The 16,105-nt window shown below is 44.0% G+C and overlaps 1 protein-coding gene across 4 annotated transcripts in view; it reads right to left on the minus strand.

Moving 5' to 3' along the window:
* Positions 1 to 260: 260 nt before the first annotated feature.
* Positions 261 to 16,105, minus strand: part of LOC107389589 (serine/threonine-protein kinase Nek5) — a 32,832-nt gene continuing 16,987 nt past the window's right edge. For 3 of the 4 annotated variants that reach the window (XM_015965803.3, XM_015965801.3, XM_054746580.2), the window contains 17 exons: positions 14,193 to 14,247; positions 13,821 to 13,934; positions 12,026 to 12,112; positions 11,120 to 11,213; positions 7,905 to 8,017; positions 6,703 to 6,761; positions 5,744 to 5,929; positions 5,476 to 5,554; positions 4,557 to 4,670; positions 4,391 to 4,471; positions 1,775 to 1,867; positions 1,601 to 1,669; positions 1,448 to 1,504; positions 1,180 to 1,348; positions 974 to 1,075; positions 821 to 905; positions 261 to 655 (listed from right to left, as the gene is read on the minus strand). In XM_015965803.3, the coding sequence (XP_015821289.1) occupies positions 421 to 655; positions 821 to 905; positions 974 to 1,075; positions 1,180 to 1,348; positions 1,448 to 1,504; positions 1,601 to 1,669; positions 1,775 to 1,867; positions 4,391 to 4,471; positions 4,557 to 4,670; positions 5,476 to 5,554; positions 5,744 to 5,929; positions 6,703 to 6,761; positions 7,905 to 8,017; positions 11,120 to 11,213; positions 12,026 to 12,112; positions 13,821 to 13,934; positions 14,193 to 14,247 (1,792 nt within the window). In that variant the 3' untranslated portion in view covers positions 261 to 420. The remainder of the gene's footprint in view (positions 656 to 820; positions 906 to 973; positions 1,076 to 1,179; positions 1,349 to 1,447; positions 1,505 to 1,600; positions 1,670 to 1,774; positions 1,868 to 4,390; positions 4,472 to 4,556; positions 4,671 to 5,475; positions 5,555 to 5,743; positions 5,930 to 6,702; positions 6,762 to 7,904; positions 8,018 to 11,119; positions 11,214 to 12,025; positions 12,113 to 13,820; positions 13,935 to 14,192; positions 14,248 to 16,105) is intronic. The other variant, XM_015965802.3, reaches the window with a different exon arrangement.

A 16,105-nucleotide genomic window follows, 5' to 3' on the forward strand; every position in this document is an offset into this window, starting at 1 on the left:
ACTAAAAAAACTAACTTCTGTTAGTAACGCTGTTATTTTAAATGCCATTTTTCCCGTTACCAGTGACCTCTGACCCTCTGTGACATCACAGTAAAGACTACCATGGGTCTAAGAATGACAGAAGAATCACGACGTTAGCTGCTCCTGTGGTTTTACCTGGTTTGTCAGCTGATTGATCGGTAAAGTGAAGAAGTACGCGTGTTTAGGTTCCAGAGGGTTTTGGCAGGTTCTAACCCTAACCTGGATCCAGCAGCCACAGATTCAAACAGACCAGATTTTACATTTAATGAACAGCAACAACATCTGATGGAGGTCTGAAATACTTAGAGCAACAGCCGACTAAATTAACGCCATACGTTTTGAAGCAGTTGATTCAGCAACATGAATGTGTTTGATGACATCATAATTCAGAATAAATGATCACTCAGATGTCAGCCTAGGCTCGCCTGGACCCTCGGGGTTGGAGGGAACAACCGCCTCAGATCCCGATGAGACGTCTTGACTTGGTTGACTTGCTGCACCTCCACAACCCCCCTCTGCCTCCTCGGTTGTCTCCTGCAGGTTTTCCTCTGAGCCAGAGTCCTCCATGACGTAAAGGTTCCTCATCGAGTCTGCCACTGCTTCCCTAAGTTCATCCTCAGATTCCTCAAAGTTCCTGATGAAATAACAGGAAGTTTAGGCTGAAAGTTCAACATTGATGTTCATCTCAAAGAAAGCCGTTAGGAGGAATCTGAGTTAACCGTGTGAACATGACATCTGAATCCTTCCACAGGTCAACCCTCTTTTGTTTGGCCTCTACAGATTCAGTGGGTTAACTCACGTGTCATCGTCATCAGATCTGGGCTCCAGACGTTCTTCATCCACGTCCTCTTCTTTATTGGTTTTGTCCTCCTCTGGGTCTAAATCTAAGAGAGAAACACCCGTGACACGTCCGATCCAGCAGTGTTGACTCTAGCAGGTGGGCCTGTCTGACCTGAGTCCAGCGTTGATGACGTGAGCTCAGCCTGAGCCAGAAGGTTCAGTATGGTGTTGGGGGGGCCGCTGGCCCACTGGCGGCGATCTGCTGAGTCATCCTCTAAGAGTGATGGAGGCAGACACAGGACATGGAGCTCAGGTTGTCCCATTGTAAACTTCTGCTGGAACAAGATCATGAAAGGGTCTTTATACAGTGTACTGCACCTCCTTCAGCCTCAGCCACTGTGCTGTAAACGGAGTCCATGTTGTCCAGAGCGTCCAGCAGAGTCTGGGGTGTCCTCTGGCTCCACACCTTCCTCTCCTTTGACCAATCCCTCAGCTTCAACTCTTCTCCCTCCTTAAAGCTGAGAGTCTGATTCAGAAGGTCTACATCCTGGTTACGCCGTCAGGACCAGAGGGATAAAAGGACAGAGGTGAAGAGGAGTAATGGTTATCTGGTTTTATCTGTTGCACCTGCACCTCCTACTCCTACCTCCTTTTTACTCCCCTCTGCAGCATCATTTAGAGGAATCTCAAATGTGATTCCCTTCTACAAACACCACCAAAAGCAGGAAAAGATTGTGATGATGTGTTATCGTCCTCACAAATAAGCAAACGTTGTTCCTTAGATATGAAGTCCTCTGACCTTATCTTTGAGTTTTTTCTGCAGTTCCTTCCTCTGATCTCTGATCTGCATCAGAGCCGCTTCCATGTCCTGCAGCAGGAAGTAAACCAGTACAGTTAAAGCTCTTATTCCTGATGGCTTTTGGTCCAACACCTATAAAAAGAGTCTGAGAGGTGAGTCCATGCATCTGTTTACCTCTGCAGGAGCTGCTTTCTGTGGCTCTGCAGAAGGTTCCAGCTCTCTGGGTTCCTCCACAACAAACGTCTCATGTTTCTGTTTTGGATGAGTCTGAAAATGTTGTAATGTTTGGATGAAATAAGAAATAGAAAGGTGTCACGTGCACAGAGGAGATCCGGAGCTGAACTCAGTGGATGGGTGTGTCTCATTTGTCACCGTCTAATGGATCAGGACCTAATTAGGGATGCAACGATACCACATTTTCCAAACTGATACAATACCGATACTTGGATCTGAATACTCGCCGATACCGATTACCGATACCTATACTTCTACCACACAAAAAAATGCAACGATTTGGAATACAGATTTTATTTTCTTCTCTGCTTTCAACAGGAAAAGACTGTGAGGTAGATAAGAAGTAAAATATATGAATAGAAATCATCACAAAACTAAAATATTAGGTGAACAGAAATGACAAGTTACAGTGAAGCCATTTTCAAGCAACTGCATAGGTATCGGTTCCTGGTATCGGTTAACTTTTACCGATACCGATACCAGTATTGGTATTGGTGCATCCCTAGACCTAATGCATCATGTGAAACATGTTCAAAGACATAACCATGCAAAACCAAGGGCCAAAGTGTACCTGCTGAAAGAGAAGTCAACATGGAAGTGAAAAAAAACGCAGTTCCACCCTCATCCACTAGGGTCTGGCAGCAGAAGTGAGCAAATCCTCATCATTCCCATGTTAAAAATGTTGTTTTCACAGCAGATATAAACATGTTTAAAGCCTGGTTCAAAACAACATTTTAGGTCAAATAGATCTAGTTTACATTCATGACAACTCTGAGGGGCGGGGGTTGTAAATTATGAATGGTTAGATTTGATTGACAGGTGACACGAGCGTCAGAGCCACATCAGAGCTACCGCTAGCGGCTAGCTCCAGGAAAGGCCTCAACCTCACGTCGATAGATGTTCGGCCATCTCGACTCTGAACTTTAGCTGTGTCCACTGTGTGTGTTTGGATGTTAATCGTGGAATTATTTGGACTCAGAGGACAAGACAAGCGGTGGGATCGATCACACTAACAGATCATTTAAGAAGACTGCTTGGGGTTGCCAACTCTCACACACTGAGCATGAGACACATGCATGTGACCCTTTTCACATGCTCTCACCTCCAATATCTCACGCTGAGGATCAAACTCCCGCTGTCATGGTAATCTCACGGAGGTGAAACGGTCCACGTGCCCCCCACCCGCGGATGGGAGCGCAGAGCTTAACTACTCTTCTCTGGCAAAAAGAGTGCACAAACCCTTGTCAGCTTTGGTTAGCTAGCTTAACTTGTTGCTACATTTGCTCAGAGTTTGGTGGTTGTCAATCATCATCTGCCCACATCCTCACAGCTCTGTACTTAGCTCCACCTCTTAGCCCAAATTTAAATTGTCTGGAAGTGATGAGATGTGTGACACATCCAAGATGGCGGTGGTGGTCACACTTACCCTCTGGGCTTCAATTCAGCTATTCAGAAACCTACAGGTGATGTCATGGAGGGTTGGTCCATCTTATATGTAAAGTAATTGTGCAAAACTCATCTTTGGCATTCTTTTGTGCTGCCATGTGGGTTTCTACTGTCTCTATAAATACTCTAAACATTAAAAAAAATCCATCCTTTTTCTGTCAATGTTTGGTTTTAGGAAGGAAGCCTGTGACAAGCCGTTTCAAAATGTCCCCAATTGTGATGTCACAAATGGATAAATTATAATAGAACCAACTTTCACATGCACGAGAGTGTCATGGAGGTTGTTGTAGGACCCAGGTGCAGGAAATCCAGGAGGCAGGCCAAAGGTTTATTAAAGTCTGAGTGTGGAGCAGGAGCAGGAGCAGGAGCAGGAGCAGGAGCAGGCAGAAAAACACAAGGAAAAGATAAAGAGCAATGGGCAGAGCTGGGTTTAAATAGACTGAGGAGGTGAGTGGAGACAGGACAGGTGTCACGATTACTGATATGTTGCAGGTGTGAGTGTTTAACAGGGCACTGAGGGAAAAAAGGCAAGTGAACAGAACTATGGGAAATGGAGGCAATACAAAAACAATGAGATTATAACTAAATGATGAAATTATACACTAAACTACAACTGAACCAGAAGCTGGGGAAATTAAGTAAACAAAGAATGACCATAGAAAATAAATGAACCAAATAAGAAAGAAAAAACCTGAATTATGAGGGGATCGGAGACTAGGGAGATGGGGTATAGGGACAGGGAGGACAAGGACACCTAGGAGGGAGAAACATGGAATGAACTGGGGAGACAAGGGACACAGGACATGACAGAGAGTGCTGCTGCTGCTGGAGGAGCTACGGCTCTACTCAGGGTCCCTCCAGGATATCAGAGCTTCTCAGCTTATAGCAGCTTGAGTGGGGTATGAGTGGGCGTGGCCAGCTCCAACTTGTGACAGAACCCTGAAACGGCTCATTCTGGAAGGTACTGAAACTGTCAAGAATAAAAGGATTTAAATCGCTTTATGTGAGGGATTTAGTGCAAAGAACTTCAATTCATATGTTTGGTATTGACTATAGAACAATTATAACTTAAGAAATAACTTTACAATACGTCTAAAGAGGTTTGTCTACCTCTGTTTCAGCTCTCGGTCTCATCTGTCTCATCTCCAGGTGGTACTGCTGTCTGATGACATCCAGCTGACGTAGATACTCCTGCACACAGAAACTCTGCTGACTCCAAACATTCTTCCCTTTCATCATCTGTCATAACGCCTGATGTGCTACAGGTGTGTCACACCTGCTGTCCCTCATGTCTTCTGTCCTGGAGGGGATGCTGGTTTTCGGGTGGTCCCACCTCCTCATCTGGACCACCAGGCTTCCTGTTGGACTCAGCTGTGCATGGACGCAAACCCTGACAGGGAGAAATATTTAGCAGTTATGAGTCAAAAATCTTGGGGCAAAGTCGGTGCAGGTTTAAACAAAATAGTTCTAGTGCCTAACTGAAATAAAGTTATTTTACATAAAAGCCATTCATGTTTTTCTACTTAGTGTGTGTGTGTCTACACACACGGTCTAACTTCCTAACTTCATGCACTGCTGTTTATTTGTAAAGGTGGGTTTATTCTAGGGATGTCCCGATCGGGTGTTTTTGTCCTCGAGTCCGAGTCATTTGATTTTGAGAATCGGCCGATACCGATCAGATACTTTCGATACATAAAAAAAGGAAAGAAAAGGAAGAAACAGTTCCAGAATGTTCCTTATTTTTTATTTAATTACCTTTTTATTTTAATTTTTAACAGATTGTCATGTTCTGTGTCCTTTTATTCCCCGGCCCCCTCCTGTTCCCACTCCAGGCTCTCCTCTTGTGTCCTCCTAGTCACTCCCTGGTTTTCCTAGTTGTCTTTAGATAAGTCCTCCTCACCCATCTGGTTGTTAGTGGTTTATATTTGCCCTCTGTCTTTTAGGTTTAGTTAAATCCATGTTTTATATGTTAAAGTTTATCTCCCCTCCTGCCAAGCTCTTTCCCTTCCCATTTAGTTAATTGATTCCACCAGAGATAAAAGGAACGGACACGAAGGACTGTGCGTTGATTATATATTGTTTGGTGACACCACTTAGAAACTTCGGATCGGGACACCCCTAGTTTATTCTTTTACCAACACAGTTATGAATCAACATCAACATCACTGGTAAAGAGAGGGGAGGCTGTATCTCACCAGCTGTTTCTCTGCTCTCAGCTTGTACTGGTTAGCCTCCTGTCTCCTCTGCAGGTATTCATTACGAGCTGCAGCCACACTGACACACATCTTTTATGTTACCGTGACTCCTGATTTTAATCAGTTATGTAAAAGATACAATCACTGTAATGTGCTGCAGATTAATTAATCAGTAACCAGACAACCATTTACTGCTTTCGTAGCAGAATAATGTCCTTTCACTGATGATTGATGCAATTTTTAATAAAGATGTTTTTCTGCCACTCACAGCTGGTATGGTTCTATAGGAGGACCCAGCTGGTCCTCACATCCCAGCATCACATCCTTTACTCTCTCCTGGGGAGCAGCAGGAGGTGGAACAGGAGGAGGAGGGTCCGTCCTCCTCTGACAGGCATCCAGCTGAGCGTGGTAGTGCTGATAATGATTGACAGGCTCCTGCTCCATGACCCCATAGCTAAACAGATGTTAAAATCATGTCAAAGCCAAGAAAAAGGTTTATAGTATTTGTTGTTGCTACTGCAGCATTCACACAAACAAGCATCAACTGTCATATTCCTCAAGAAGCTAATTCTCTCCAGGGTGCTGACCCTGGTGCTGAAATGGAGCAGTGGAAACCGGGCGCTGGGGTACTCAGGGATCGTAACACACATAACCATAATCTGGATTTTACATGATTGTCTATTAATTCTCATTAGACAACTAATACAAATCTACTGAATCTGATTAAATAAACTAAGGCTGAGCCTGATCAGTGTTTGGATCCATCCATCCCAAGGTGTTCCCTGGCCAGCCAAGAGACACAGTCCCCAGAGTGTCCTGGGTCTACCTGTAGGTCTTCTCCTGGATGGACGTGCTTGGAAAACCTCACCAGGGAGGCGTCCAAGAGGCATCCTGACCAGATGCTCGAGCCCCCTCAACTGGCTCCTATTAACGTGGAGGAGCAGCAGGTCTACTCCGAGCCCCTCCCGGATGACAGAGCTTCTCACCCGAACTCTAAGGGAGAGCCCAGCCACCATGCGGAGAAAACTCATTTTGGCCGATCTCGTTCTTTCGGTCACTACCCAAAGTTCGTGACCATAGGTGAGGGATGGAACATAGATCGATCGGTAAATCAAGAGCTCTCTTTCTTCACCACAACAGACCAGTACAATGCCGCATCACTGCAGATGCAGCACCAATCTGCCAGTCTTCCAGTGTTTAAATCATATGGAAAACACTTTCACTCACTTTTGATTCCCCGCGAGCCTTCTGTCTGCAGCTGACCGGCCAACTCTCTGAGGAGGAGGCTGAAACAAGGCGAAACATGTTGGTTAGGTGGACTTGTGAATGTTTCACTACATATCTGCTGGTAATTTGTCAGAGATAATTTGTGGGTTTTAAGATAAAATCGTCGGCCCTTATTTCTGTGCATCATTTAGACCTGCCAGCAGCTGTTCCAGCTGTGGTAACATCCTCATCTGTCCACATTCTTTTCTTACATTTGAAGCAGAAACTCTCAGTGTTGGGGGGGGGGGGGGGGGGATACTTTGTAAATGTATTTAGTTACACAATGCTGAATACCTGCCTTAAAATGTATTTTGTACTGTACTCAGTTTCTTTGCTTAATCATGGTTCTGTAATGGAAACACTTGCAAAACTTCAACTTAAAAACTGCATTTAAGTCTATAAAATGTTACAACATGTGTTGGTAGCTCCTCCCACAGGAAGGTAGCGGGCATATTAATAACAAACGCTATGTTCTGACTGAGAAAAAAGAAATAAACAGCTTACTTAAGTGCCACTAGCTTATATTTCTGTCTCTGTAATAAAGTGAAACTTTTCTGCAGGAGCTGCTAACCAACTCACAGCGTGTTTATTTAGAAAAACGACGTATTATTTTATGTTGGTTATGTTTTATGTAGCTCTTCCTTGATGCAGTGGCGGATTGCCCCGTTGATGGCGATAGGGGGCGGTAGGGGTCTAAGTGACAGTTTATTAACCTTGTAAAGAGTCATTTTAACACCTACTGGTTTAAGAAAATGATTTAAAACGTGAAAAAGTTGCATAGTATGGTTTTAAGGGGTTTTTTTTTAGAAAAAGGGTCTATTTGCATTTTCTTTGGCGGAGTACGGCGGACTGCCTCAGTGAATGACATCTGTAGGGGTGAGTACGTCGAGTAGTTTGTTATCCAATAGCACGTGGAGACAGTTTGATGCCGACCCACGACTGAGAGCCGCCATGGACCAGGGCCGGACTATATATTCTACACAACGCAGAGACATGCATTGTTCAAAATGTATTTACTCATCTTTCAGGTTCAGAATTTCATGTTTAAAAACAGTAACTGTAATGGAATACTCATGATTAGTGTTCTAAATGCGTAACAGCGGTCCAAGTATTCCGCTGAGCCCCAACACTGAAACTCTATATTGTTTATGTCTAACACTTACTCTGAGGAGGACTGGGGAGTTGGCTCTGAATGGTACCCTCCAGGCTGGTTTAGCAGACGGGCTCCCGTCAGCTCCTCCAGGCCTCCCTGCTCCTCTGGCTTTCTGGGTCTTCTCTAAAAAATAGGAGAAAACAATAAACCACATTTTTTATCACTTTTATCATTTCTTCTCTAATCCACATTACTCTACTGACTGTCATTCACTTGCTTTGTGTGGACGCTGCTGTGAAGTGAATTTCCCCACTGTGGGATCACAAAACACCTTCAATGTCTCATCGGTATTAGTTGTTACTTTGAACAAACTTTTCATTTTAAAACAAACAAGGCAGGAGAAGAAAGGAAACATGAAATGGTTGGTAATGAACGTGCAGCAAATGCAGCAGGACAGATTATCTAAGTGTACAATAATACAAACAGATACGGCCAAGGAAAAAGTCATTTTTCCATGAAGTTCATTAGAAGAGTTGAAGGCAAACAGGGCTGCATGGAGACGGTGGTATCACCGTTGCCTTGCAGCTAGGGGGTTGCAGGTTAGAATCCCAGCTGTGGCCTTTATGCATGGAGATAGCATGTTCTCCGGTTTCCTCCCACAGACAGAAAACATGCATGTCAGTTTAACTGCAGGCTCTATATGTTCCCTGGCTGTGTGTGTGTGTGTGAGTGAGTGAGTGAGTGAGTGAGTGAGTGAGCGAGTTGCCTACATTGTTTTCAGCAGCCCAGACTCATGAAGCAGTGGATTTCCTCCCACATACTAAGATCACACCTAAGCTGCAGCTAAACAGCCAATCACCTTTGGTTGTCAGGGAGAACTGGTTCATATTTGACCAATCAGCACACCAGAATGTCCGTGGACAACAGCTCACTTTCTGATAGAGCTGTATCTGTTACAGTAAATGTGTTTCTTTCCTTCATCTTTCATCATCTAGTGTACTTGTGGTGTTGCTGCCGACTGTTCCAGCAGTACTGTTGGAACTGAGTGTTGCATTAAGGTTTGCATGCTTGGAGCAGACAGACTGAAAACTCCAGATGGAAAACAAACTAGTTTCTAAATGAAACGTGGCTATGGTTAAAAAGGACATTATGGACTACAGTTGCTCACACGCCAGGCTTGTATAATTATTCGTGCATTATCTCCTCCTCCAAGACAAACCGTCCCAGATGAACGTGCCAGACCCCATCTGCAGGTGAATCACTGACTTTCTGACAGACAGGAAGTAGCAGGTCAGGCTGGGGAAGAATGTCTCGAACCTGCAGACCATCAGCGCCGGTTCCCCTCAGGTTTGTGTTCTCACCCCTCTGTGCTCCAACAGCTGCACCTCCAACCACGACTCTGTCAAGCTTATCAAGTTTCTAGTCGACACCACCGTCATCGGATTCATCTCAGACCAGGATGAGTCTACCTACAGAATGAAAGTCCAGTGGCTGGTGTCCTGGTGCAGCCACAACAACCTGGTACTAAACACCCAGAAGTTAGAAGAGGTAGTTTTGGACTTTAGGAAGCACACAGCCCCCCTCCCCCCATAACCCTGTCTGACACTCCCATCACGATGTTGGATTCATGTCACTTCCTGGGCACCACCATCACCCAGGACCTCAAGTGGGAGCCCACCATCACCTCCATCATAAAAAGGCCCAGCAGAGCATGAACTTCCTGAAGCAGCTGAAGAATTTCAACCTGCCAGCACAGTCGATGAGGCAGTTCTACACCGCAGTCATCAAGTCCATCCTCACCTCTTCAATCACTGTGTGGTACGCTGGAGCCACCATCAGGGACAAGAAGAAGCTGCAGGAGGTTGCACGCTCTGCTAAGAAGGTCATTGGCTGCATACTCACCTCCATACAGGACCTGTACACCTCCAGGACATTGAGGTGTGCAGGTCAGATAACAGCTGACCTGTGTCACCCTGGACAGTCTCTTTGACTCGCTCCCATCTGCCAGGAGGCTCAGATCCATTTGGACCAGAATCTCTCTTCCCCTCTGCTGTTGGACTAATGAACGACAATCCTAGCCCAGTCACATGACCCTGTGTTGTGTTTGCACCTGAACTGATCCACTCTGATCAGTACCTACGCTGACTTGTATATAGTCTCCGTTTCTCTAAGTATTGTCACTTTATATTATTATTTTATCATGAATATATTCTTACTTCCTATTTTTTCTTATCTCTTATTTTTATCTTACTTCCTGCACCAAGTACCACAGCGATTTTCTAGTGTTGTTATTTTTGCACATATGGCAATAAATACCTTCTGATTCTGATCTGTAAATTTTACTATTGACCAAAACTGCTTAATTAGAGAAGGGAAATAAATGAATATATTTTTTGTAATTGCAGTCATTTACAACCATTCATTTGAATACTTGTATGAACTAAGAAGGGAACTGTTTTCAAACACAGCCCCACCAAGAAAAAGTTTCACCAGCCGCCACTGATTTAAGTCATTCTCAAAGTGAGAGTGAAAGGAAACAGCATGCACTGTCATGAAACAACCACCAGGTGGTAGTACATGCTGTGAATTACACACACACACACACACACACACACACACACACACACGCACACACACACGCACACACACACACACACACACACACACACGTACGCACGCACACACACACGCACGCACGCACGCACACACACACACACACACACACACAACAAAAGAATTGTTTTTACCTTGTATTTACTGACGTTTCGACTAAAACTGAGGAGTGTTTATATAATTTGTGCTTCATGTAAACTATTATGGTAAATGGTCTGTATTTGATATAGCACCTTCTAGAGTCCTGGAACCCCCCAAAGGCGCTAAACAACAAAATCAGCCATTCACCCATTCACACACACATTCACACACTGGTGGGGATGAGCTATGATGTAGCCACAGCTGCCCTGAGGCGCACTGACAGAGGCGAGGCTGCCGAGCACTGGCGCCACCGGTCCCTCCGACCACCACCAGCAGGCAACGTGGGTTAATTGTCTTGTCCAAGGACACAACGACAGCGACAGACTGAGTGGGGCTCGAACCTGCAACCTTCCGATTACGGGGCCTGCATTTAACTCCTGAGCCACCGTCGCCACAATTATAAGCTGGAAGCTTTCAGGAAGCTTTAGTGCTTACACACACGTATGCATGTTAATGTGGCCGAACACTCAGCTCAGACACTCTGCAACCAATAACACTGTTGTTGTTGAGAGGCTGTTGTGTGCCACCAACCTGCTGCTTTTCGTCCTGTTTTAGCTTCCTTTGGTGCAGCAGCAGCTGCTCTTTTCTGAGGCGAAACTAGGTCGTTGTACTCCTCCTGCATCACCTGCAAGCACAGGAAACCACACACACACACATTTAAACTAAGTGCTTGTGTGCACGTTTGTGTGTGACTGGTTATTAGTGACAGTCTTCTACTAAATTCATCTTTCAGACTTTTTAATTGGATTGGACAGTTTAACTTTCTTATCTGGTGCTGAAAGCTCTTTGAGGATCCTTAGTTTGGTGAAACCAAGATTAACATGCACAGGTAACGTAAAGACCAAGGTCCCTCTGCAGTGGTCTCTAGTATAAATGAATGCCTCGTGAGTCGTTCTCTGTGGATAAAGACCTCTGGCGCTCTTGTTGCAGGAAGTAGAAGTTAGCTGGAGAAGTGGGGAGCTGAAGATGACCAAATTTGGAGTTTTATATCCTGAAATTTGGACATCTGGCCTCTGACTGGATAGCAGCAACACAACGACTCTACTACTGAATCAGTTTGTTTGCAATGTTGATGTTTTTTCTCCGGGGGAGGAGGAGTTCTGCCGTGTGGTGGAGCTGTTAATGCTAATAGCTAGCTTCGACTAGCATAGGCATGCTCTGCTCTTTGCTGAATGCTGACATTCAATGTGATGTAGATCTGTCAGGCTGTCTATTGGCAGCTAATTCAGGAAGTAGGGGTAGAAGACCATTGTTCAGCCTGCATGTTAAATGCAGAATGACAGATAATATTTCTAAAATAGGTTTCAAAAAGGTTTCTCTGTGAACTTGGTCTTTAAACAAATCATGTCTCATACATGTCACAGTTCATACTAACATGACTATCAGTTACTACAGCAAGCATGGGAACCAAGCTGTGTTGAGCTGATCTTTCCTTACCTGAGTGCTTACGTGTTTGCTGATGTGTTTCTCCAGGAAAGGACGCCGGAGGACGGAGCTGACTGAGGGCCGGTCCCGAGGGTTGGTCTGATGATTAGAGAAAGTGCCTCTATTGTTTTTTTTTTTTTTTTAGGTATTCTAAACTTTTCATCAGTCAACATTTACAAATCCTTATTTACGTAGAAGAAACACATGTGTGGCTGTTTAAAAGATAGTAGTGGAGCTGACTGCAGTGTTTGGTGGACAACAGCGTCTTACATCTTCAACAGCTGTGAAAACAGTCTGTGACATTCTGACGTTTGTTCATTTAAATCAGGACTAATCCAAACCGCTGCTGCCAAAGTCCTAACAAGAAAGAGCAGCTCTGATCACTTAATGCCTGTTCTTTGATCCACAAATCTGAAGTCCCAGTTAACACGGGTTATACAAGCTCTGTGACCTTCAGAGGCCTCAGGAATCTCACAACTTTAAAGCAGCATCCACATTCTTCTCATAGAAAAGTTAATTACCAGGAGCCTTTCCTGATTTGCAGACCACTTCCTTTGTAGAGGGTGATGTTAGGATTTGTTATCATTTTTAAAGTACAACAGTATCATAAACCCAGCGGGGGTTAAACAAAAAGCCTTGCATCAAGTGGGGGAACACAAGCCTAAAAAGGTAAAATTATATAACACATATATGAGCAAAAGTATTTAACTAAAGTCAGCCATCGTGGGTAAATATTGACAATAATGTTATGTCAATACAATGCATGTGTAATCTGTTAGCACACTGACCAGTTCACCATCTATAAAACTGTTATGGTTTTTTTGAGTTTACGATGAGGTGTGTGGATCTCCACTGGCTTACATTCATTTTTGTGACTCCACAATGCCTAACCCTAACCCTAACTCATACCCTAACCATAACCAATGGGGATCTATTCCTAATCCTAATCTAAACTAACCTAAACAAAAAGTTAATTCTCAGCATACCTCTAAAACCAAATATTGGGGTGCTTAGAATTGTGTGGACCAGCAAAATGTCCCTACAATGTAAAAATGTCCTCATGTTACAGGTTAAAGTTAAAAGTTTTCCACTTGAACATATAAAGACAAGTACACACACACACACACACACACACACACACACACACACACACACACACACACACACACGCACAGATAGGAGAAAACCATTATCACCTGCCTTCTGTATTTCAGCAGCAGCTAATAACCAGTCGGCTCTATTTAATGAGGCAATGCTAAATGTTTTCTGTAAAACTTTTATCTGAATTCAAGTAATAAGAAAAATGGTAAATGGTAAATGGCCTGTATTTGATATAGCACCTTCTAGTCCTGGAACCCCCCAAGGCGCTTTACAACACAATCAGCCATTCACCCATTCACACACACATTCACACACTGGTGGGGATGAGCTACAATGTAGCCACAGCTGCCCTGGGGCGCACTGACAGAGGCAAGGCTGCCGAGCACTGGCGCCACCGGTCCCTCCGACCACCACCAGCAGGCAACGTGGGTTAATTGTCTTGCCCAAGAACACAACGACAGCGACAGACTGAGCGGGGCTCGAACCTGCAACCTTCCGATTACGGGGCGAGCACTTAACTCCTGAGCCACCGTCGCCCCAACTCCAGTTAACTAGCTTTACTATTGAGTTAGAACTTCCATAACTGCATCGTCAGCATCGTACTACCAAAGCTCTGCTCTGATTGAGGTTCTTGATAGAACATGCAGAGTACTCTCATGTGTTTATCTCATTTATTACGGCAAACAAAAGACTGAATGTCTCAGACCTTGAAGAGTTGGGTGACCAGTTGGCGGAGGCTGTGGGAGTACTGGACAGACACTGGTGGGAAGTGCCCCCTACAGATTTTACTGACCAGCTGCCGTAGGCTGCTTCCCTCAAACTGCAGAAGAAAACACACATTCAGTTAGGTGTGATGAGCTAGCAGATCATTTAGAGACAAAAACAATCAAAGTTAAAAGAAAATAAAAATAAAGTGAATGTGCCCTCAGAAAGATATCTGCATTGTCTAAATAGCACAACATAAAATAAATAAACCTTTTGTTTCACTTTACAATTGGATGGTAGCATGATAAAAATTAATGTTAGCATTAGCTTAGCATGTGTGAGCATGCATGTGTGTGTGTGAGGTGCAGCCTACTGGGTGCCTCAGGCAGCAGAGCTCATACAGAACACAACCCAGACCCCAGATATCCCTGCACACACACACAAACAGACATAACAACAACGTCAGATGTGCTGGCTAAATGTTCCCCCGACACAGCGCTGACGTTTTTGATGGCTAACAGATTCAGGGTGTGTATCACTTACGTCACCATCAACACATTTTATATAGTGTCAAACGTTTCTTGTTGGAACAGGACGAAGAGGCATTTCCTTGAGCAACAACCGTAAACATGATGAGAGGTGACAGTGAGGTAGAAGTACTGAAACTGCTAGAACTATAAAAATGTTACTGGTGCTTTCTTCTTTGGCTCAAAATCCCACCTAAGACTTCTTTTAAATGAAACAATTATGTAAAAAAGTAAATAAAGTATGTTTGTGTGAGCGCGATAAGGAGGCAACAACCTAACCAAACCAGAAAAGGTGAGTTGTCTGAACCTCAGACTCGGATAAGCTCAGTTTAACTCGCCAACCAGAACACGCTTTACTATCGTCTGAGTCTCACTGACTACAGTTATTGCCAGAATGTACCAAGTTGCTCACAACCTCAACCATAAAGCGTGTCATCTCAGTTACCTTAGTCCTTTGTTCCTATGCAACCCAGAGCAAAAGCCAAACTATTGGGACAAAACGAAAGTTAAAACGTGGCAGGCGTGCAGAGGACCACAGATCTGAAGTGAGAAGCTAAAATACCACATTCTAACCCCATCTTCAATAGAAAACTAAAAGCAACTCATATCCACATCAATTCATTCATTTCATAGCATGCGGAGATAGATTTCTGAATGTGTTCATGTGTTATTGTTTAGAAATGCAAATCTGTCTCTTATCTACATGGGTAGCTGGATTTGATAAAAGCTTTGAACAGCTGACCTGGGCTGACCCCTTCACACATCCAGTCCCCTGTAACTGGTTTAGTGTAAACAGATAGTATTATAAGATAATATGTCTCTAAACTAAACTAAACTAAACCCAGAGAAGGTTCGTCTAAATGAATCTGGCAGAATGACATCATCATACATGTTTGTACCTTTTTCTGCAATAGACTGTAACTCAACCAGATCCTGACAGGTTGATTACATAACCACTGTTATTATTAATACGCCCACATGGCTGATCAACAGCCACAGGCATCGCAGCTCATTTCCCATTAGCTCCGCCCTGTTTTTGCTAACCCCTCCTTATAGAGAAAACCCATCACCTGATATGTTTCTCACTCAGCTTCAACGTCATTACTTGACTCGACTTTTATTCATAAAGTACTTGTCAGGCAAACTCATGTCACCAAAGTAAGAAGGTAAAAAAACATTAGCAATGCCAATCAATCTGCAGAGGTAAATGCCACAGAATAAAAGAAGGTTTTCAACCTAGACGTAACAACCAAGAGACAGTCTCATATGTAACAGAAGCATCCCAGCATCATGGCACGGCCACTGAAAAAGCTCCATCCCCCTGGTCTTCAGCCAGGATACATACATCAGATATGTAGGCTGGAGCTAGGCCATTCAGAGATTTTAAAACCCATAAAAGAAGTTTAAAATGAATTGTAAAGGAAACAGGAAGTCAATGTAACATGGCCAACATCAGTATTGCACGCTCAAATTTCTACGTACCCTCCAAAAACCTCCCAGCAAAACTCTGTGACAGCAGAAGACGAGACAATGCACTCGGACTAGCCCCTAATTAGATGGAGTAGCAGTATGTTATGAATGTGTGTACAACAGTTACCATGTCACATCGAGATAGAAATATCTTCACCTTGGACAAATGTTTAAAAAGATGACCCCACAACCACATTTATATGACCATCCATCCATTCTCTTCCGCTTATCCGGAGTCGGGTCACAGGGGCAGCAGCCTAAGTCGAGAGGCCCAGATTTCCCTCTCCCC

This window comes from Nothobranchius furzeri, chromosome 14, assembly GCF_043380555.1.
Source record: "Nothobranchius furzeri strain GRZ-AD chromosome 14, NfurGRZ-RIMD1, whole genome shotgun sequence".
Lineage (NCBI taxonomy): Eukaryota > Metazoa > Chordata > Actinopteri > Cyprinodontiformes > Nothobranchiidae > Nothobranchius > Nothobranchius furzeri.